This window comes from Scleropages formosus, chromosome 20 (genome assembly GCF_900964775.1).
Source record: "Scleropages formosus chromosome 20, fSclFor1.1, whole genome shotgun sequence".
Classification (NCBI taxonomy): Eukaryota; Metazoa; Chordata; class Actinopteri; order Osteoglossiformes; family Osteoglossidae; genus Scleropages; species Scleropages formosus.
The window spans coordinates 19631184-19654348 of NC_041825.1; the positions used below are offsets into that span (position 1 = coordinate 19631184).

Below are 23165 nucleotides of genomic sequence, written 5' to 3' on the forward strand. Positions count from 1 at the left end.
CTGCTCCATTAAACATTCTTTCAGAGTAGACGACCGTTGCATTCCAGTTTGGATTTTTTTTGTCATGTAGTCACGAACAGGTTGGTTTAACTCCTCGCCTTGGGCATCTATTGCCATGCAGTGCCACATGTAATCTCATCTTGGTGAATAGTTGCAACATGCAAACAGTCACACTAACAAGGATCTATTTTTAGAATATGGGACATTTGAATCCTGTAAGTCCCATCTTAGACCTGTCTTCCGCTCCATAAAATTCCGATTTCCAGTTATGTTTGTGGAACCTAGAGGGCCAAAGAGGGTAGTAATGAGTTACATTTACCTTGTTACATGTACTTGAACAGTTTCTGTGGAAATTTACTTTTTTCAGAGTACTTTTTGGCAACTTGCCAGGCCAGATTTGCTGGATTTCATTGGCCATTGTCAGCCATTGATCAGGTTTTTCCTTAAACCAATCAAGCTGGGTTTATTGTAACCATTAGTAACGCCCTGTTACTGTACTTGAATTATGTAGATTAACATGTTCAGTGAGACCAATGAGAATTTAATGTTGATGATCAGAATTTCGTTTTGACAAGAGTTTATTGCTGAGCCGTGTACTTCCTTATGACAACCTATTTCATTTACTGATCAGGGAAGAGGTGGTGGAACTTAAGAAGAAAAATTTAGTTTATTACTTTAAGTTTTTACCCCATATTGTGAATGTTTAATTTTATACTAGTTTGTCCAAATTGTTTTATGACAATTTTATAATTATTATTTATTTTATAACAGTTATTTGCTGGATCCCTTTCAAGTGATTAAGTTAAATGTGAGTATACTAAGTGAAATGCTGTTTTGTCTTATCGGTCGCTTAAATGTTTGAAAGGAAACGTTAAAAGATACGTAGGTAAAAACTGGTTAATTTTATTTGAAGGTGGTCAAGGTATTGAGGTATATTTTATTAACTGTCACTTAATATTCCAATTGCACATGTCTCAAAGGCATGTAGTGGTCAGCAAGGGCAGTACATAATTTATTTTTACCCCAGCATTTGTTTTGGTGAACTCTTTCTCTTTACAGAAAAAAAGTTGCTTCCAGGGGTGGTGTTTGACAAATGTAGTAAACTTCTGCATAGCTATTGGCACACAGCCACCTCCTGCTGGAGCCGACAGTTTGCTCTGGCTTGGTACAACCTAAATGGTAATAGCTCCATCTCCACAATATCCCTCATCATAAAGGATGTACTGGCTACACATGTACTGTCATTTTTGTTTGTCAAAGGATGTCGGTGTCGGTGCACATAAATTCAGCATCCAGAATTGAAGAAAACACGTTTCAGTAAGTTATTGTTCTTCCCCAGGTGAATAGCTGCCTCATTAACTAGGTTATGAGGTGGGCTTGGTTTCTGACTTGTGCTGCAAAGAACATGACTGGCTAGCTTATTAGCTATTTGACTCATTTTTTTTATTTGATTAATCTCATCGTTAATGTTCTTGCAAGAGTTGATTTAATTTCTTGAAAAGAGATCACTACATATAGTGCTACATAAGTGATAATTTTAACTGAACATTTGTATATTTAACATTAGTTGAGGTTCAGAACATTTAAAAGCAACTGAATAAAGTAACTTTTTTTGTCTTACTTTTTACTCAAGTAAAGATTTGGAGGGCTACTTTCACATGTGTTTTTTTTCTTCTAAAGGTATCCGCACACATCCCCTATAAATGGGACTGAGGCTTATATTCTATAAGGCACAATAAACAGAGAGCATTTGATAATTGCACCAAGCACTGGTGTGACACCATGAGGTGTATTACACATTAATTTTATTTTTTATTAACTTAAATGTGAAATAATAGCCTTCCCTATACAGATCACTTGGCTGGAAACTTTAAAATTAAGTAAAACATGTCTGGTGTTGGGTTGTAATGACCTGTAGCTCCAAAAGCCCTATAAAATGTAATCAGTGTTAATCCCACAGGCTGCATTTATACTATAAGAAAGCATGTTTACTAATATAATAGTATAAAAAGTTTATTTACACACACACAGTCTGAAACCACTTGTCCCAAGTGGGGTCGTGGCGAACCGGAGCCTAACCCAGCAATGCAGGGCTACAGGGGAGGGGACACACCCAGGACGGGATGCCAGTCCATCACAAGGCACCCCAATCAGGACTCAAACCCCAGACCTGCCAGAGAGCAGGACCCAGCCAAACCCGCTGTGCCACCATGCCCCCCCCTCGTTGTTTACACTGTTACAGAAATATGACAAAATGTGCAATCTGTAGACGGTATAGCCCTGACTTGAAAAATTCAAATGATTACTGAATGTTTGAATTCACTGAACTGTAGAACAGAAGGGATTTGTTTCTTTGACACCCAAAAATAAGATTTACTTTGAAAGACTGACAGTTAAAAGATTAAATTTGCAAAGCCTGTTCTGAATCTATTATACAGAAATAAATCTCCAATTCTGGCAATACATTAATATCTTCACTTTGTAAAGCTTGTGTTCTGAGGACCAACCAATGGCCACTAATACGTTGATTCATAAGAATATTTTACGAATACTTTACATGCGCGTCTGTCATTTATCATCATTTGAGTTTCATTTGTTTGCAGCTGTGGGTGCTTAGAGCTCATTAAGGGGAATTTCTTCTTCTCACCTGTGATGGAGACCCTCGAGAATCTGCAGTCCTCTCTTCATTGCCAGTAAACAGAATGTGTTGGTTCTTCAGTTTTAATTAATGTCCTAGAAAACATGTTAATTAAAACCCCCTTTGAACTTAAACGCACAGCATGCTTAGCCCATAAATTGCTGTGGATCTCCACCCTCATGAGTCACACACTGCTTTACAAAGCTTGTGAAGTCAAAAAGTGAAAATAATGTAGAGCTAATTCTTTATGAGCAAATCAGAGTGGATTGGACAGGACTTTCTGACTCATGGTCCTGTAGACCTGAGTCCTGCAGGTTTTGCCACCCTTTGTACTCTACTAGTAACTGAGAAAATGAGTTAAATAAGTGTGGGCATGAGTAAGTTAAATGAAGTGGTTTCCTCTCCGGCTGGAACAAAGATCTCCTTCAGCCCGATCTTCAAGACTGTAGAGGCATGGTCCTGACACAGAATGGAGATGCAGCTCTGTTAACATTTATTTTTGGTATTGTAAGGGTTTTTTTTTTTTTTTTCTTGAAACAACCTTTTAAAACATGGACTTTTAACCTTTGTTTCTGTTTCAGGTCCTTTTTTCTGCTGCTGTTGAAATTGATTTATTCTGACATCTTTTGGTAAACATGGCAAGCTACAAACTGGTCAAATAATTTTAGGTTTGGATAAAAGCAAAACGTAAGCAACAAACCGGTAAATATTTTCAATTTAGTTGTGCACCCTTTGACTTTGAAGGTTTGTACAAACACGTACAATACTCATTTATATCAGGTGATTAATCAACATGTTGCACTAGCCTACAGTTTGCCCACTGTCCGCCTGCAATGCAAATATTGAGATTACATCATTTCCACTGCAGTCCTCTGCCTTAACGGTTCTCCTATTTTCAGCCGCATGACAAACCAGTGATGGTACAAGGGATCATACATGGGTTTTCTTTTCTTTAACTTTCTACTTTTAGGTCCTGAAAGTTAGAAAGGACAAATGCCGTCTTTCAAGCACTGGACCTTAGCCCTCAACATTTAATTTCATTGTAAAGCGAGGAAATATCAGAAATCTGGGTATGTTAAGGCTCTGGTGCTGTACATTAATTTTGTTTGGTACATGAGGTTCACAGTTTATCATTGTAAGTCTGCCGAAATGTGTACATTGTTTAAGTGGCTCTTGTGCCACAGTGGAAAGTTTGTGGAGTAATTTTACACAGCTGTTGAATTTGACACACGTTAGGAAAATGTCATGTTGAAGTGAAAACATTTGTCTTGTCACTGCACAGTGCAGCTTTATCCTCAGTAAAGGGTCTGTTGTATAGCAAACATTTTAAATAAGCAGATTTATGCCTTTAAGTTTTAGTGATATGAGTAAACAAGTCGATGTGCACGTGCTCATGACGGCATCTCTGGACTTTGGGTATTGGTGGTGTGACTTCTGTGTTTGTCTCGACATCATGTGAGTGTGGAGTCCTGTCACTGATGTTGATGTACTTATAGTATGGTGCTGGTTTGGCTAGTGCTGTGGTCGTATCTTTGGTAGCAGCAGACAAAGTGGTTAAGAATCCTAAGATCACCTGTCTAAGTACATGGGGGGGAGGGTCTGCCTTTGTACCTTGTATTAGCCAGCTGGATAATGAAGGGTCAAGGATAAAATTGTAAGATGTGTAAGCCACTTCTGATAAAAGCAGTCTGAGAAAGCCCTTGTAAGGAAGGGAAGGGTGTTTGTCGACTGGCTCTGCCAAGTTGGACCCAGGGCGCTGTGGTTGCTAGGAGACGGCAAGGGCTTCCCAGCATAATCTGTTTCGTTGGTCTCTTGAGTAGGTAATATTTAGCTCTTCCACAGTGGCTACGCCCTTCTAAGATTGTGGGTAGCTGTCTTCCGCAACAGTGACCGTCACGCAAGCCACAGGACAATGCTGTTGCCAAGAACAGGTGTGAAAGCATATGGACAAGTGCTATACACAGAAACAGAGACAGAAGGCTAATAAGTTGAGAGTAGCTGTGCCAGACTTAATAGAGCAATCTCACACTTCCAGCGTATGACAGAATTTACCAGCTCCATTTAATAATTGACTAGGATGTATGACTCGATGTGTTACAGTAGTCATTGGTATGACGCTGCAGTTTCCTGTGTTACGGGCCAGTCCTGGTGCCAGAAATAAAGGCTTCCGTGTTTGGTTCAGTGTCGTTACAGGCTGTTCTTAGTAGTTAATTATTAATATTGGCTGAATGCAGCGGTTCTGACGTCCGCAGTTCAGCGAAAGGGCTGTGCCTCGTACCTCTGGGACCAGAAGGAGACCGCTCAGACCTGTGGAGACCATGTTCTTGTGTCGTCCCTTTGTTGCATGGCCCCTGGCATATCTAAGAGAAACAAGCCATCGGGCTGGCAAGGTTGTACCCTGAAACCACCACAACCCTATTGTCCAGAAGCAACGGCTGGTGTGAGTTTTCTGTATCCTGCTCTTACTCTGTGCTTTTAACCCCAGATACGTTCCTGTAGGGCTGCAGTGTCTTTTTAACTTCAGCATGTGCCAGAAATTTTTTTTTTTTATTATTATTATTATTATTTTTTTTTTATTTTTTAAATAAATCATCAGGGATATTTGGTTGTTGGATCACGTGAAATGTTTGGGGAGCCAGATCATTGGGAGTAGTCATTCAGCTGGGTATTCTGGAATATCAATTAACTGGGTTTGGTATAATGTCAGGACTGCTGCTTTTATGTTCTTTAGACAAGGATTGATGGGACGCAAGTGGAGTCATGTGGCTGTTGCAGCTGGAGTTCCGCGAGTCATGATTTTTGTATTCTTGGTGATTTTTTTTTAATGGGATTTGTCACACGTAGAAAGAGAGCTCAGGGTCTGGTGTGGCACAAGGATTCAGTGTATCTGAAATAGTTTTAGACAATATGAATTGTTGAATGTCTACTCCTGAAAGTCCTGTGTCAAATATTTCTCCCAGCCAATCCTAATAACGAATTTCATAAAAGAGTTTGTGGGAGGGGGTGTGTGTGATTCTCCAGCTAAACTGCCTGACTCACAGATGAGTGTGACATGTAGATAAACCTGTTACTTATCAGAAAGCAGCAGGTAAATAGTTTTGCTTTTTACAGTTTTTCCTTTTTTTTTCCAGATAACATTGGGTAATGTCAGGTGAATGGAATATACATCTGACTTTTTTAGAAATGCCATAAGGCTACTGGTATGCATCTATAGAAGGTGTTTACTGATCTGATTGAAATGGTTATTGTGAACCTCCCCAGTATCAAATTACATTTCACTTTGTGTGATCTTCTGTTAGCCTGCTCCGACTGATTGTTCTTCTGTTGTGTGCAGCCTTCTGAAGGGTGCATGTTTGCTCTTAAGGAATGTTTTTTAAAGCACTAATTTGAAGACCCTTGTGAAAAGCCTCCCTCTTCTGTTCTGACAAGAACATCAAAATTTTTTCCGAAGCCAGCGGGGAAGTAGTGAAGCACAAAACACTAATTATTTTTGCAATGAATGGTCTTTTTGAATGTTTTTCATAGCATCTCGTATGTCATTCTCGATGACTGCCACACTAAAGAAGTGAAATTGATCATTTTGCATGTCTCCTTATGAGCATTGGAGGCTGACCTTGGTATTGATGAATTAATCAGATTCTCATCTCTACTCTTCTGCTCTTCTGCTCCATTGCAGGTTTTGAAGTGTCTGGAGCACTGCAATGACCAGTCGGAGCAGTAGCCATGCGGAGAGATTGGGTCCCACCTCCTTGCGGCCAACTGCTACACCGAAGCTACAGGTCCAGCGCTCAGTGTCAAAGGAAACAATCACTATTCACTTCTCTGCACTTGGCAAGGAGGAAGAGGAGGAAGAAGAGGAGTTATATGGTCCTTCTGTGCTCGCCTCCTCTGCCCTGGGAATGGAACATGAGGACCAAAGTGTGGTAACAGCACTGGAGGCAAGTGAGGACCTTCAGTTTGAAGGAGGCCTTGAACCAGTAGCATCCTCTGAGATTGCTGTGCTGCCTGTGTCCTCCACCACCCTTCCCCCTGTCTCCATCCCCCAGGCATCAGTCCCCCATACCCAAAGCTCAGCCCTGTCCATCCTGCCTTCCTCCCTCCACACAGCCTCTAGCTCCAGCACAACCAGCTCTTCTTGGCCCTCAGGGCAAAAGATTCCAGGCTGCCCTCCTGCTCCCTCTTCTGCTTCCTCTAGCTCCTCTCCATACAAGTCAGTTGCTCTGCCTTCAATTGACAAGCCCTTCATGAGTTTAGTGAAGTCCCTGTCCACAGAGGCGGAACCACGGGAAGGCTTGGTGACACCTCCCTCGATCCGCCATCGTCATCTGATGAAGAACCTTGTAAAGTCCCTCTCCACAGACACCTCCAGACAAGATCAGGATTCTGGGTCTCACCGCCTGCCCGACTCCCGGCTCAACCTTCACCTGTTCAAGCAGTTCACCCAGCCTCGTGTCTCGGTGACTAGCGACTCCAAAACTGCCCCATCTTCCCCACTCACCTCTCCTGACAGCCGCTCTTTTTTCAAGGTGGCTGAGGTGGAGGCGCGAATTGAGGACACAAAACGGCGGCTCTCCGAAGTCATCTATGAACCCCTACAGCTGCTCAGTAAAATCATAGGGGATGAGAGCAGTGGGGGTGGAGGAGGCCACCGGCACAAAGCACTATCATCCAGCGCCTCAGAGCTCTCAAACCTGGCCAGCCTCAACGGCCACCTGGAGAGCAACAACAACTACAGCATCAAAGAGGAGGAATGTGACTCGGAGGGAGAGTGCCTTCCAGAGGCTGAGGTCGATGTTGCGGAGACCCGCAGCCCCAAGGCCTCCTCACTGGCACTGGACAAGTGCTCCATGTCAGCCTTGGCCCGGCAGGAGGACGAGGAGTTCTGTGAGCTCTATAGCGAGGACTTTGAGACCAACACAGACACAGAGGCAGAGGCCGACGTACCAGGTGAAGTAGCACGCAGAGCTCGTCCAGTCCAGGGGACAGAAGCGGACATCTTAAGTGATGATGAGGCTGATGTGGAGGAGCCGGCACCCACCGTGCCCTATGCCTTCCTGCTTGCCCTCACTGCCCTCATCTACAGCTACTTTGTCCTGCCTCTTCCTTCCTATCTGGGTGGGTTGCTGTTCGGGGCAGCAGTCGGGTTCATGCTGGCTATCGGTATAGTGTGGCTGTCGGCCCCTGGGAGAGTGAGCTATGGCTCTGAGCGCAGTCGGAGAAAGGCCGAGCGCTGGAAGGCAGCACGTTTGGACATCAAGGAGCCAGGTGTGTTTAAGGTAGGTGGTGTTATATTTCTCCATTATTTCTCCCTGCTACATAGCAAGGGATTTTACAGCTATAGAGGGTCCGACCTTGTTCAGCCAGTGGCAGCCTAGTATGCTGCAGAAAGTCAGTAATGTATGATGGATGAGCTGCTATCATATTACTTTTCCTTGCAAATCCGTTCCGGAAGTGTGGGGAAAGAAAGTCTCCCACTTCCCACATTTCCTATTCAGTATAATTACACAGCTCAAGGAAGCTTCATGCAATAAAGCAAATATTCCATTTTACTGAAGGACATGAAATGAAACACTTCTCAGTGTTTTCCATTCCTCTCCATAAGATGTCCACACATAAAAACATTATATATTCTGCACTGCAATGCTTATGTGTGTTATTAATGGTTCTAGAAGTAAACATCGATCTAAGTTCCCACTTTCAATAAAACGGCAGCGCTGTACTTTATATTTAGTACTGTTATACACTCGCACAATATGGGGCTAGGGGTATGATTTATTCCTTTCAATAACCGGTTATACTGTATTTTACCAGCAAATGTCTTTGTCCTGGCTTTCCAAACAGAACACACCGCACTGTCCCATTCTGTACTTTTGCAATAGGATACTATGACAAATTAATTTTGATCAGACTAATGTGAATACTTTTGTAGGAGCAAATTTCAGTTTGAACTTCATTGCAGCTTGTTTATATAGGTATTTGTATGAAAATGTTGCGTACCTGGGGGACTATCATTAAACTGTGTGTGGGGGTTTTCCTGCCCAGGCTTGTTAGAATAGATATTACGTCTGTCACCTCCGGATGCTGCCGTCATCCTCTTCCATTAGATACGGGAACTGTAGCCTTGCTTGGAAGTAATGCCCTTGAAACAGTGCCGGTCACGACATAGTGACATCATGTCTTCAAGATGAGCACAAATTTGCCCAGGGACTGAACCTAGAGGTCAACCAAAGATCTATGGTGATCACTGGCTACAAAAATACTTATGCCTCCTCTGGTCCGTTGTTCACAGCATAGAAAGTGACACATTCTTGCTGGGCTGGAAGCTATAATGAGAACAATAACCGCATGGCGAGAGGGTCTTTGGCCTTTGGCACCTGAGGTGTCATTTTGTTTAATTTTTTATGTCTGACGACTTGTTTACTCATGCTGGTCATTTTGCTGGTCCTTCTTGCTTTGTAAATGTAATATGTTGTAGATTGTCTTTGCAAAAACAGGAACCCTGATTGAGTGAGTACTTGGCTTACTGGTGAGTCAGATTATTGAAAGAGACGAGTGGAGAGGCAAACGTCACTGACGCAGTTTTTATCCGTGTAGATGTATTAATAGTTGTTTTACATAAGTGTTTCGAATCTGAAACGGATGGAAGCAACAGCTCAAGGAAAAATGAATTACCCAGCCCCTCAGTCCCGCCTCCACTGGATTTATGCAGATGGGTTTGCTTGTCAGCACAGAGCGAACCAGAGCAAAACAGAGCGACCCCTGAAAGGTTTTGATTCAGTACTGCCCTCACCCAGCCATACCACAAAGCCTCATTTCCACGTCTCTTCTCAGACTGCAGCGACAAATGAGAACCAAACCCAAGTTTTGCTGCCCTCAATAAGGACTGTTAGTCAGCTGGTCACAGTGGTAGTACAAATGGCTTTAATGATATTGGTTTTTATTTATTTAATAACCTTAAGAGGAGAAAAGTGTTTTTTTTTTTTTTTTTTTTTTTTTTTTTTTTTTTTTTTTTTTTGGGGGGGGGGCCTGTGACTGAGTGCTCGCTCTGTTACCTCTGCCCTTGAGAAGATCTGTGTTGTGGGTATGGCACACTTTGCGAATTTAAATCGGGGGGGGGTTTAATAATATGCTGTGGTAGAGACTGTATAACACAATCTGCCCATTACTGCTTCAGTTTCCACGGCTGTTGTAACCTTTCTTATAGGTTGAAGGTTGTGTAAATTTTTCTTAAAGTTCAACAGGAAAAACCTACTTGTTACTCCCAGGAGTGAAGGGTGAATGGGGTCAGACTGTTTTCACGTCTTTGTTGGTCTGTTGCGTCTAGAGATTGAGATTTACTGTGTGTGAACACCAGGGTGGGCACGCACACCAGGCGGTAGATTGAAAAAGAGCCAGGGTATTTTGTTTGCTACTGTGTTATTGTTTTGAGTAAACAAGTGCAGTTACTGAGAAGGATAATACCATGGGTGCAACATGGCAAGCTGATGCCTTACGTGGACTTCAATGGTGAAGTTGTACTTTAACCAGGGACCCTTCTTAGCTGATTCTGGCCAACGTTATCTGCTGTTTTAAACCCTGCTGTGTTTGCAGAAGGCATTCTGTGTATAACCCATTGAGAGCGACTTGTGTCATTTTGAAAAGTTGGGTAGCCTTATAGTTATACAGTTGCTCAACTTCTCAAAGTGTGGTTTTTATGCATGTTCCTCCTTCAAAGCCACAAAGCAGACATTTTACTTGTGTTCATTTTCTTTACAAAAGCCATGTTTCTAGATGCAAGTCAGTGGCATAAAATAGGTAATGGGACAGTCGTATGGACACCTTTACAGTGATGGTCATTTGCCATTTCACTTGCTGTGATCCTTCCTGGTAGTATGATGAAGACTGATACATAAGCTTATAACACCCACGGATGCTGGCTCATCCATCCCACCCACCTGCTTCTTTTCCATTAGAAACCAGCATGGTTTAATTTAGCGTAACTTAATACGCTTTGCCATATCAAATTGCAAAAAAATTAAGCCGTACCATTTGCTAATGGATCTTTTCACATTCCACAAGTACCCACTGTGCCTTTCATACAACTCTAAATGGTGATATATTGTCAGCGATGCATGGTCATTTTCTATGGCTTTTTCTCAAAGTCCACGAATTGATTTTGTGTGTGTGTGTGTGTGTGTGTGTGTGTGTGTGTGTGTGTGTGTGTGTGTGTGTGTGTGTGTGTGTGTGTGTCATTGCATCCATAGACGAGCCAGTGAACTGAGCAGTTTAACAGCTTTGTCCCTGAGAGCGTCAACCACGTCCTTGCTTCCTTGTCCTTTGTGAGCCTCAGCCTGTGTAACAATGCGTTGTGACAAGGCATAGCTAGTAAACCATCCTGAGCAACTTTGCTTAACAAATGAACGAGAAGCATGTTTTACAGTTCTACAGTATTGTTTGTTTAGACAGCAGGATAGCTGTCAAGGTGTTACAATTTACTACAATTCTCAGTGATGCTCCTGGAACTTGAACCTGCAGGTCTAGCCTCTTTACTATGCCACATGCTGCCCCATACGATGTGTCTGCAGGCCGTGGAGTAACCTGGAATTTGAAGCTGTTCTTTAAGGGTGAACCTTCTCTTTTCTCAGATTTTTAACACAGCATCACAGCTTGATTTAACTGTTATAGGTGTATTTCTTTAGAAACACTGCCGGAAATTTTAAGGGGAAGAAGTAAATTGATATATAAATGTCTTATCTGTTCGTCCATACAGGTAACAGAGTTGAAAAATCTTAATCTGTCTTTAATTGATCCTTTGAGTTTAATGTGGTGTGAATCTTGTGACGAGTTTAATAAATCCCTAATTTGTAGCAAATTAATTGAAAGGTTATCTGGTGGCTGACAGGGTTGCCTTAACACATGAGTTAAGTCTGCTCACGTGACCTGCACAATATGTGTGACTTTAATGCCACCCTGTTTGCATAGTAACAGAGAGCATGTTATGCTATATTTTCCTTTTCCATCATCTTCATGGTCACCATGTTGTCATTTGGAAGGCTTGTGTTTCCCTGTTTAGGTTGTCAAGCATTTTCATCACTCATTGATGAAACAAGAATTAGAAGCTCTCGCAGTTTGAAATTGCACATTTGGAATAAAATGGTTATCCACTTAAGGGCTATAGATTCCTTGAGGGCTAGAACAAGTAATTGGGAGAAATGTTGAATACCACAGAGCTTCATGGATAAAATGTATTTCTTTTTCAAATGTTTAGCTTCTTGAGGTGATTCATCTGATTTCTTTGCCAGCATACTGAAGGAATTTAAGGTAATCGAACTGTTTCCGCATGCAGTGGTTGTTGAACTGCAATGTAATGTAAGAAATGTTGTCCTATGTCAGTTGTGTCATTCGGGGAATTCTGACAAACTGGTCTTGTGTGGTCCTTGCGAGTCCACCACATGTGGTTTATAAAAGGAATGCGCTCGAGGAAGTTTGTTGAGGTTACACTTGACAGGGCAGAGTGATGGCTGTGTGAACCTGTGACTGCCCCAGGGCACCTGACCAGAGTGCATACGCAGCTTTAAACAATATAGTATGCTTGTAAGTGGCTGCTATTCGGAACCACTGTAGACTACTAATAATATTAATGCTTATCAATAGCATTTCAGTTACATACTGCTGTTTAATACAACAAAGTTGTGAGGTGTGAACTGATAATCCTTATTTTTCTTAAGTGCTGAAACAAATTGTGATTTAGATTTATCTGAAAGGCTTCTGAGTACTAAAGCTAGAATTATTTTAGGGTGGTGGTTGAAGAACCTCCGAATTACAGTGCCAAAAGGCCCATGCAGTGGTTCCTGCTGGGCTGAATCGCTGCAACGGTGTATGGATCTGCAGGGGTCCCAATATCCAGGCTCCTGGGGACAATGGTTGAGATGAAGGGAAGGGAGAGCCAGTCTCTGTTCCTGCAGAGATCTTCATGTTTGGTGCTTCTCCCCTGAGCTGCTGCTGAGCACAGATTTACCATGGAACAGATGCCTCTTTCTGTGAAACAGTTGTGAAAAATCGAAATTCGGAGTTCTGTTATGGAGAGCTTGCATGAGCAATAAAACAATGGGTCCAGAAGTCCCTGCAAGTTATGGACAGTGGTTTTGTTGACCATGACAAACACTTATATGGCTAGATAACTATCAACAATCGCCATCTCTCTTGGAAGTACTGTACGTTTTACAGCGATACCCCTCAGTACCTTGTCTTCAGCTCTGATATTACCCTGTAGCGTTACAGTTAGACCCTGCATCTGTGCTTCTGATTATACTAGCTCTTTAAGTTATGTTTTGTGTTTATGCACTGTCCTGTTATGAGTATGTTTCTTTTAATGTGTAAAAAAAAAAATTATTTTATTAAACTAATGTAACCATGCTACAGGTATCTACCGTACAGCTTAAGATGTTTGTGCTTCCCACTGGACCCTGCAGATTTACCTCATGCAGGGTTACATGTCTGACCAGTGATTGCTGTCTGGACTTCCCCAGGGCTGGATGAATGAGATCCACAGCTATGACCCAGAGACATACCATGCCACACTCACTCACTCAGTATTTGTGCGCCTGGATGGATCAACTCTGCGGCTGTCCAAGCCCAACCGCAACATCTCCCGCCGAGCCATGTTCAACGAGCCCAAGCCTGATGTCACTTATGTCAGCCAGAAGATCTATGACCTGACTGACAGCAAGGTGGGTGCAGCTCCTCTGACATGAATTGTGTTAAGAAAACTTGTGCTGTTCCTGTACCTAGGAATGTTTAGTGTTTTGTGACTGCTGTTACAGAACATTTTAAGCACAGTACATGTCAAACGGGATTTGTGGTCGCCACCGTTTTTACATTAGAAATGTATTATTGTGTATTTTATATATTCTGTTTTTGACAGGTTATATTCTGGTTCTTGCTAGCCCAACATTGTTGAAATTTTGGGAGACCAGCATTGGTGTATGCAACATTGCCTATGAAAAGTGGTGTTCATTATTAGCAGTGAGGGCCTTATAAGAATTCTTTTAAATGTACACCCCAACTATTTGCTTCTTCTAAGAGGCTAAGCACGGGAAGGGTATTTTCAAAATAACAGGCAGCCAAAGGGAAGTTTAGGCTTTGCATTTGGATATGCATTTCATTATGGAGCCACACTGTAAGAGGGTCCATTGAGCACTGAGCTGTTCTGCATCATTTCCTTCTTTGTTCTGGCATTTGAAACATAAGGCATAACTGTAAATGCTACTGCATTCTGTCAGCCTTTAACACCTAGTTCTGTGTGACATCTCAAAATGTTAATCAGCCACCTTCTTGGAAACAAGAGAAGTGTAAAGGTTTAAAAGTCTAGATAGAGGTTTTGTTTTGCACAAGCCTCCAGCAGTAAGAAGTGACTGTATTCTCGCTGTCTGTCTTTCAGATATACCTGGTGCCTCCAAGCCTAGCAAGAAAGAGAGTCTGGAACAAGAAGTACCCAATCTGCATTGAGCTGGGAAAGCAGGAGGACTTCATGTCCAAGGCTGAGGCAGACAAGGGGGTCACTGGAGATGAGGATGGCAGTGGAGGAGGCGAAGAGATAAAGAGGCCACCTGGAACACAGGAAAGCATGAGATTATCAGCCCACAAGGAGCAGACTCTCTTCCTGTTTGGGAGGACAGGCAGGGAGAAGGAGGAATGGTTCAGGAGAATCCTCTTGGCATCCAAACTGAAATCGGAGACCAAGAAGCCGACCAGCATTACAGGGAACAAGAGTGGTAAGTGTGCCTGCCATCCTTCTCCACAGTCTTCCCCACCTCACCTGGCAAAACAATAGAAATCGTGAAAGGATAGTCCTAAAATCCTCCATATGCCACATCTCCCATTAAACCTTGGATTTTTAAGAGGAATCAAACAAGTTAACTGAACCTAACTAGGTTTTTCAAGGAACTTTTTTGAGTTTGTTTTCTATCAGCTATGACCAAGGTACCAGGAAATACAAAAAACACCCATAAAGTTGCTACATTCCATGTTGGTCTGTCATGTGGCACATGCCAGCTGTTTGTGTTTCAAGAGGGGGATGAGGACTAGCGCTGGTAGTGGTGAGAAACACCCACATGATCAGTGTCCAGCCCTGCTTATGTGTAGTGGGTGTGAGGTGGACTTCAACAGTTGCCTTCTTTCCCTCAGAAACGGATCTTCCGTTTGTGCAAATTAAGGTTGTCCACTGAAAGAAAGAGCGTGAAAATTTCTCTTTCCTTTAGTTACAATTAAACAGAGCAAACTATATTTGGTATCTGAATGGAAAAAACATGTTTTTTGGATTGTTGTAAATGCCCAGTGTCTGTGGAGCTTCGTTTTTATTGAGCAGAAAGCTAACTGCAGGTGCTGTGTAACAAGTAGGAATTGTCGGCATCCGTTCTGCTGCGCAACAGTTTCGACCTACCCCTCACGCATTTGGACTGTGCCCTTTAGGCCATTGTTCCCCAGCGACAGTGATGCCTTCGGTACCGTCCCTCGTGACACGTTAGCAGATTTCATGCCCTTTTGTCACTGACAACTGCCAAATGCACAGCAACAATAAAACCTTGTTCAGGGTTACTGAATTGTCCTTGTGTTGAATGTTAATCATTTCAAATTGGTCCGCAGACACAGAGGACATAACCGCCCGTATTTCATAGCTCAGGACCTGGCCCTGTATTATGCATATATTCTGTACCTCCTTGATATTTTCATTTTTAGTGCTGTACGCAGTTGATCAGCAGTTTACTACATACGTAGGTGTGGTTTATCAGTCATTATTATTGTGTAGAAAGAGGGAGTGACATTTTATTTTTGTGAATAGGTTTCTGTTCCACACTGATGTAGATGGGCTTTCCATTGTTGAAAATAACATCCAGATGATCTCAACCGTTCAGTATTGCCCCCAATTTTTACCTGAGGAAATTGTTGAAGTTTTTTGTAGTTTTGCAAAAGAATACTATTTTATGCTAATTCTTTTGCGGCCTCTATGTAACCACATAGTTTGCGCCATCGTTCAGAGACGGGACGCTGCCCACTGCAGCCCTCATCTCCTACTTGTGGATATGTTGCAGACTGTGGAGCCTGGCTGTTCCTCCTATGCGTCTGCATTTGTTCTTTGTGTGCAAAGTAAACCATGCCAGTGAGCACAAGGCTATCATGGTGGATGTAGAGTGACTACGTGGTATCTACAGCGGAAATATGATGGGAACTTTAATCTCGGACACATGGGTCAAGCAGCAAGGCAGGTGGACCTGCATGTGTACTACAAAAACTAGACACTCCTATAGCACACTGGCTGAGTCGCATAAAGTGGATTGAACCCCAAAAGACACTGATAGCTCTCCGGTCACTGCTCTGTTTCTGTCCTGGGCCATGTGAGAAACAGGGCTGTTGACGTAGTATCCGCGTTCCTGTTCTCTCCCAGCCGTGTTGCCCACTCATAGCCGCAGCAGCAGCCGAGGCAGTTTGGACGAGCTATTGGCATCCCAGCCCCGGCAGAGGGAGCTCACCAGCGGAGTGCGTCACAAGGTGCTCTTGGACTACGCAGTCTACATGGCCCAGTATGTGCCCACCCAGGGAGGCAGCCCAGCTGGCAGCCCCGTGCACAGTACAGAGAGCAGCCCCGGAGCAGGCAAGAAGGTACTCTGGGGACATAGCAGTTCTTCTGGAGTGGTGGGGGTGGGTGGGGGGGGGGGGGTGTTGGTATTAGTCAGAGGATTCCCCCCCCCCTTGTGTATTACAGCTGATCTCCTGTCTGCTGCTATTTGACATGACATTACATTAAAGCTAATCTTAAAACCACTGCTTTCTGCGAACAAATCACACGTAAGAAATATTCATACCTTCCTTTTAGACATATTCCCCTTTGAGGGATGTTGCCTCAGCAGAGCAGCATGAATTCAGTCTCCTCAGTTTATTAGGGATTGTTTACTCTGGTAAGTAAGTATAGAGAAGCATTTTAGGAGAGGGAAAGCTTAAGCTCATTCATTAACAACTTCTCGCACTGTCACTGTTTGTTCTGTCAGCTGCCCAGTTGTCCAGGGCCAGAGCAGGAACCTGTGTCCTGGGTGAATGCTTTGGTGGGCCGCATCTTCTGGGACTTTCTGGGGGAGAAGTATTGGGCTGACATGGTGTCCAAGAAGATACAAATGAAGCTCAGCAAGATCAGGGCAAGTAGTGTTTTAATTTTGAAATACATATATATATTTAACTGATCTGACTTTTGTGGGGGTTGAGTCACACTTCTCTCGACGGAGAAGTAGAAAATAGCAAATCAACAGCATTACCTGTTCTGCTGAACTGTTCAAATCCATAGCCTTCTTTGTGGTTTGACAAAACAATGACAAGGGCCCCAGAGGTGAAGCTTTGCTCCACATCTCACTGCTCATTCCAGCAATAAGACTATTTCCTAAACGAAAGGTTCATTATGGAATTCTGTTAATCACACAACAGGCCAAAGTTGCCATGGATGCATAACTGGACAGTACTATGGACATGACTGGCAGCTACAGAAAACTGTGCTGTTGATTAGTGCATTTGGAGAAGAATTTTTAAATGTCACCACTACTACATAGTACAGTGTGAGTCCCCTGAAACATACTAATTAAAGCTGCATCATTTTATCAGTGCACAAATAATCCAGATATGTGATTATCCATTTTCTTGAAAAGATTGCATGTGACTAATGTGACCAATGTTGTTGGTGTTGTAGCTGCCATATTTCATGAACGAGCTGACCTTGACGGAGCTGGATATGGGAGTGGCCATTCCCAAGATCTTGCAGGCATCCAAGCCATCGGTGGACCATCAAGGTAACACCCAGAGCTCAAAAACAAGTTTGTTTTACATTTATTCATTTAGCAGATGCTTTTCTCCAAAGCGACATACATCTGTTTCAATGCTCTTAACTCTTGCTCAAAATTTTGATATTGTCATCACATTGGTAAGTTGCTGGAAGTCTTCACTGTGGAAGGGTCTGTTGGATCCTTCAGCTAGTATACACAAGAAGTTTCACCTGTGTGTGTGTGTGTGTTTTATATGCTGTCAGGGTCTTTCCATGGAATCCGTATTCTCTCTGGCCTAAGTGAATGAGCCTCTGTTTACAATTAGTCCAGACTATGATTTAACTACAGGCCATGAGACTGGAATAAGACTAGAGTGGGGGCAGTATAACGAACAAATGTATATGCCATCAAAGACATGATTTACTACCAATGTAGCAGAAAGCTGGGAGTGTAAACTGGACTGGAGACCCTAGCTGGATGTTGGACCGATCCACTGACCCACAGGGAGGTGTGTGTTGGCAGCCACATCGATTCATCCATCACCTGGGCCCCCGGAGGCCTTGAGAGCATTACTTTATTCCACAGCCCACATGAAATATTCTGAAAGAAGCAGGGCCAAAACGGTAGCACTCAGGCACCTGAATAGGCAGGGGGTGTATCGGTTAAGGACGTGCACTTGAAAACCACCGGTTGCCGATGAAGCAACTTAATGGGTCCTATCAACTTTAGTCGCATCATCTTAGCAGTTCTGTAATGGGAGATGCTGCTTCAGGTTCTGAAGGGTAATGTGCTGTGTTGAACATGAGTCATATAACGAAGCCCAGTTACTTCTGAGGTCCCACCTACCACATTAGTTCCGTACAGTTTTTTGTAGTTAGCAAGCACTCGGGAATTGTTAATCTTCTAAGAATATTTTGATGGATTCCTAGACTGAACAATAGTCTTTGCAAATCTTTCACTGTGTTACTGACCTTGTTCCAGCCCCTGTTACCACCAATCTGTGTGGGAAAATGTATTTAGTCAGCACTTTTGAGAATCTGTTTGTCATTTTCTTTAACCACCAAATACTGCCACCTGTGGGTATCTGTTTTTTGCTATTGTTGTGTTTGACAGTGTCAGTAGACTGTTAGCTCAGTTTAATGTCATCTCTGCTGTTACTGCTCTTCATAAAGCTCTTTTCCCCGTCAGAACTATTAAACAGGGCCTTAGTGTGTGTGTGCGTGTTTACGTAACACATGCTCGTAAGATTGTGACTCTTGCACTGAGAATCAAAATATCATTAGATGCAGTGCAATAGTGTGCAATGTGTGTTTGTGTACTATACTTTCTGCCCCTCGTTCCACTTTCGTCAGTCTGATGCTGACACATTTCATGCTCCAGATAAGATTAATGTCTCCTCCAGTTGAAGACTTAGCTAAGATATCAAGCACACAGAAATGAATTAAATCCATATGGAGAAATGGTCCATCTTCTTCTGACAAATAATCATTTGTTCTCAAGATGACCACAGGCTGCTATTGGTCTTGAGTCATTGCCAAAGGTCACAAAAACAGTTTTGCTGTTTACCTTGCCTGAGATACTAGATTTGCCTGAGATGCTGATTTCAGGCCTTCCCTAGGAAATGGAACAGAAACCAGGCCAGCATGTAGGACCCAGGTTCAGGTCTCACCTCCAGTTGTATTACTGTATTACCCTTGATTATATTACTTACACACACACATATATTTTCTGAACCGCTTGTCCCATTTGGGGTCACGGGGAGCCAGAGCCTAACCTGGCAACACAGGGCATAAGACTGGAGGGGGAGGGGACACACCTAGGACGGGACGCCAGTCTGTCACAAGGCACCCCAAGAGGGACTCGAACCCCAAACCCACCGGAGAGCAGGACCCGGTCCAATCCACTGCGCCACCGCACCCCCCTTGATTATATTACTGAGCCTGAATTTCTCCACTTAAAAACTACCCATCTGTTTAAATGGGCAGGTTGCTTGACATTGTTTGTTGCTTTGGAGAGAAGCACTAGCTAAATAAATACAAATGTATAAATGTGTCAGTATACAGCAAAAAGTCTAAATTTTTGTTTGTTTCATGGTGAGGCGGATGGTAAGCACAGGGTGCCAATGTCTGATTTTTACCGTGTTAAGCCTCATTTGGGGCATTTCTGAACCAGATGGTTATTTAGAGGCTGGAAGTACTGCTATATAAAATCCTTTATAATAAAATTCAGAGTTCCTCAGTTGCATTCCTGGCCCTTTTGTGAGGTGCCATTCTCAACATCCTGCATGGACTGTTCTTTCTGAGAAGAGAACCTGATTTTGGTGACCACAGTAGTATCATGGTTACTACCAGTGGGTGTGTGACAATAGTATGAAATCAGGGATTTTCAGCTTTAGTCCTGGAAAAACACTGGTTTCATTTAATTTCCATGTTTGCATAGTTCAGTAAGGAGCTGGACTGCACGGCTCCAATCCAGAATGCCTTGTACTCACTCACCACTCTGATGCTTGAGTGCTGCATGTTTGGAACAAGAGCACAGCAGTGTTAATGACCAAGGTTCTCCATTTAGTCTCGGTATAAGGGTTCACAAGCCCCCTCCTGTCTGGAAACTGCCTTGTGACCTTGTGGATCAATACACCCTCGAGCCGCGAGAGAGATTGGAGGCATTGGTTCTGCTGGGCCTGCTCCAAGCATCTGCCTCTGACTGTGCAGCTTCAAGCCTTCCAGCTGTGCCCTGCGATGCCCTCCGACTGCGTGGCGCCACACCCTCCGACTGCTCACCGGGCCTTTTCAATCCAATTAGGAGTGGAGTTCGCTGCCATCAAGGGCCAGCGCTGCAGTTCGCTCTGCATGGCTGTCGACTCACTGCTGAGCAAACTAATGGCAGGGGATCTGGTGATTCTGCGGTTTCCATGGAATCCATGTTCTCTCTCCTTTTGCATGCTTATCACAATTTCCTCCAAGTTCAGTCGTGGACTGCAGCCTGCACCCAGATCCTTGTTTGTTTGCGTGACCCTGGCATGGACATTGGCAGTTTGTCCTTTTGTGCCCTTCTGTTTGCTCAGCGTGGCCGTCCTGCTCCAGCTTCCAAGTCACCGGTGGTGATCTTTGCAACGTGTCTCACCAGCTGGTATTAGACTCTGTGCCTGTGAGTCAGGCACGGGCCCCTGAGATGAGAGCTGATGACTGACACCACACACCTGTTTGATGGTGCTGTTGTCCTGACAAGGGACACAGCTGTGCTGCTTCCTCCCAGGGAAGATGAGGGCTTTTTCGTAGCTCCTTGAGCTGATGGTAACGGTGGGCAATAGACTCAAGCACAAGAGCACGTCTCGAGTGCAGTGCTGAGAATGTCTCCACGGAACACGTTTGACAATTTGCACTCTTGCCAGACTTCCAAGGGTCCTTGACTTTACCACTGTATTATCTTTGTCACTGCGTCTAACCCTCTCTTCTGCAAAGTGCATATTTGGAAAGCAAACCAATTTTCCTCTTGATCAACTGTGAATTTCATAAAGAGCAGCGCACCCTGGTGGTGGATACTGGGTCTTACATTAAACAGTCTCCTGCTAAATACAGTACACAAGTTGGTGCCATTCCCCGATGGGTTACGCATTCAGGTTCAGCATGTACTGTGTTCAGGTTTCAGTTATGTGCTCCCTAGTAAGGATAAATGTACGATAGTTTTAATCTGTGCTTGGACTTCCGCCATATAGAAATTCTTCCTTTTAAGAACTGATTGTGTTTCTTGGAGTTATGGAGTAAAGAGCTTAAATTTGTTGTTAAAGTGGGTTTCATAATGTGTTACACATACACACACATTTTCAGAACCGCTTGTCCCATATGGGGTCGTGGGGAACCGGAGCCTACCCGGTAACACAGGGCGTAAGGCCAGAGGAGGAGGGGACACACCCAGGATGGGACGCCAGTCCGTCGCAAGGCACCCCAAGCAGGACTCGAAACCCATTCCTCACTAATTCCAAAAAAGCATGGTACAGTGCTGGTGTACAAGGTACAAGCCCTCTGATGTGGCTCTGTTGGCAAAGCACAGGAGTTCCCAGCAGCATGGTGTGTGCGTGTGCGTGTGTGCGTGTGCGAGAGAGGGAAGCAGTCCAGATTAGCCTGAGCAGTAGAATGTGGATGTTTATGCAGTGCGGGACCCTGCAGACTTTCAAAGGGGACCCCTCTCTTGTGTGAGGAATGGAGCAAGCTGTATCCAACTGTTCCTCCTTTTCAAAAGGCTCTATGCTCCCCCCATTTCTTTCCTTGCTCTCTGCCTCCCCGTCTTTGGAGCAGTGTGCTGTTGCAAGCCAACTCTGGCCCAGATGAGTTCCATCTTGACCAGTGGCTCAGAGGCCTGCTGGAATTGAGTGCAATGGAGAGGTGAAGAAGGAAAGATGGATTGAGGGAAGAATAGAGAGAGAGTGAGTTCTGAGCTTGGGAGTTTGTGGGGAGCAGCCTGGCACAGTACCTTCATGGAAAAAAATACATGTGTATTTTTGACTACTCTTATGACAATTTCTACCTTTCTGGTGTGTACCACATCCCCACCTTAAGATAAATTGAATTAATTGCAAACAAGCATCTCCACATTAGTCAACAGAGAAATCATGACTGTCTTGTTTAATATAAATTTCTTCCACCAGGTTGTGGGCATCGCTCCTCAGCTTTCGCAGAAGGAAAGCATGTGTCCTCGCCTCCATGCCCTGCCAAGGTGGCGACACTGGAGGGGGGAGAGTGGTTCTGGATGTGGACAGGACCTCCAATGACCATTTTCTTTGCATAACTCTCATGTGATTAAATGTCACAGGCCTGTGGTTTGACCTGGAGATCTCCTACAATGGCTCTTTCCTCATGACGCTGGAGACCAAGATGAACCTAGCACGGCTGGGGAAGGAGGGAGAGGGGTTGCGACCTGGCGAGCCAGGCAAGGAAGGGTAAGGTTCACACCCAAATATATGTTTAAAAATTGCATAAATTGTGCTATGGGTCAGGTCTCACCCACCTACCCACCCCCCCCTTTTTTAAACTTGTTTACCTTTAATTTTACTTTGTTGTCTCATCTAATGTTGACTGTCAAGTCATTTGGAGTGGTGACATTTTTCATGTACTTCTTCCATTTTATTTGACTTTTTTTTTTTTTTTTTTGCTTTTACTCAAAACAGAATGACCCAAATGTGGCTTAAATGTGAGGATCAGAGGGTTTTTTTTTCCCACCTAACATTTAGAGAATGTCAAAGAACAAAGTTTTCCTGCTGAGAGGATGCCAGTGAGCAGATTATCTGCCTTCATTGGGTTGAGGTCCACCAATGTGCTGTAATACATTAACTTGTCTTTATACGTTTCCTTCCTTCCTCTTTTGCGTTTACTCTTGTCTCTGGACGCATTCATGTGTGGACATTTTCTGCACCTGGTGAGTTGGGCCTAAGTGCAAAGTAGGAAGCCTTTTTTTTTTTTTTTTTCTTTTTTTTTGAATTAAAAGCTGTTTCTCTGTTTGCATTGGAATCATACCATAAGTTGTTGAACACTTCCTTTGTTCACTGATTTTCTTTGGAGGAATTTATTGTTTTGGATGCCTTGTCTTTTTGCACTCTTTCATACTGAAGTCAGTGATTTTGTTAACCTAAATTTGGGCCAAACACTGAGGCAAGCAGCCTGCTAAGAAATCAGTGTGTCCCTCTGCCAGTGACAGGAAACCTGAGGAGGGGAAGGTGTTTTGCTGGTGTTAAATTGCCATTCCTTCAT

The 23165-nt window shown here is 43.6% G+C and overlaps 1 protein-coding gene across 3 annotated transcripts in view; it reads left to right on the forward strand.

The window, feature by feature from the left end:
* The window catches only part of LOC108940057 (testis-expressed protein 2-like), a 44093-nt gene that overhangs the window by 15210 nt on the left and 5718 nt on the right, over nucleotides 1-23165 (forward strand). For 2 of the 3 annotated variants that reach the window (XM_018761878.2, XM_018761879.2), the window contains exons 3-9: nucleotides 6315-7914; nucleotides 13147-13347; nucleotides 14058-14391; nucleotides 16062-16276; nucleotides 16663-16806; nucleotides 17349-17448; nucleotides 22231-22357. In XM_018761878.2, coding sequence (XP_018617394.1) covers nucleotides 6340-7914; nucleotides 13147-13347; nucleotides 14058-14391; nucleotides 16062-16276; nucleotides 16663-16806; nucleotides 17349-17448; nucleotides 22231-22357 — 2696 coding nt within the window. In that variant the 5' untranslated portion in view covers nucleotides 6315-6339. Of the gene's footprint in view, nucleotides 1-4926; nucleotides 5079-6314; nucleotides 7915-13146; nucleotides 13348-14057; nucleotides 14392-16061; nucleotides 16277-16662; nucleotides 16807-17348; nucleotides 17449-22230; nucleotides 22358-23165 lie in introns of those variants that run through there. The other variant, XM_018761880.2, reaches the window with a different exon arrangement.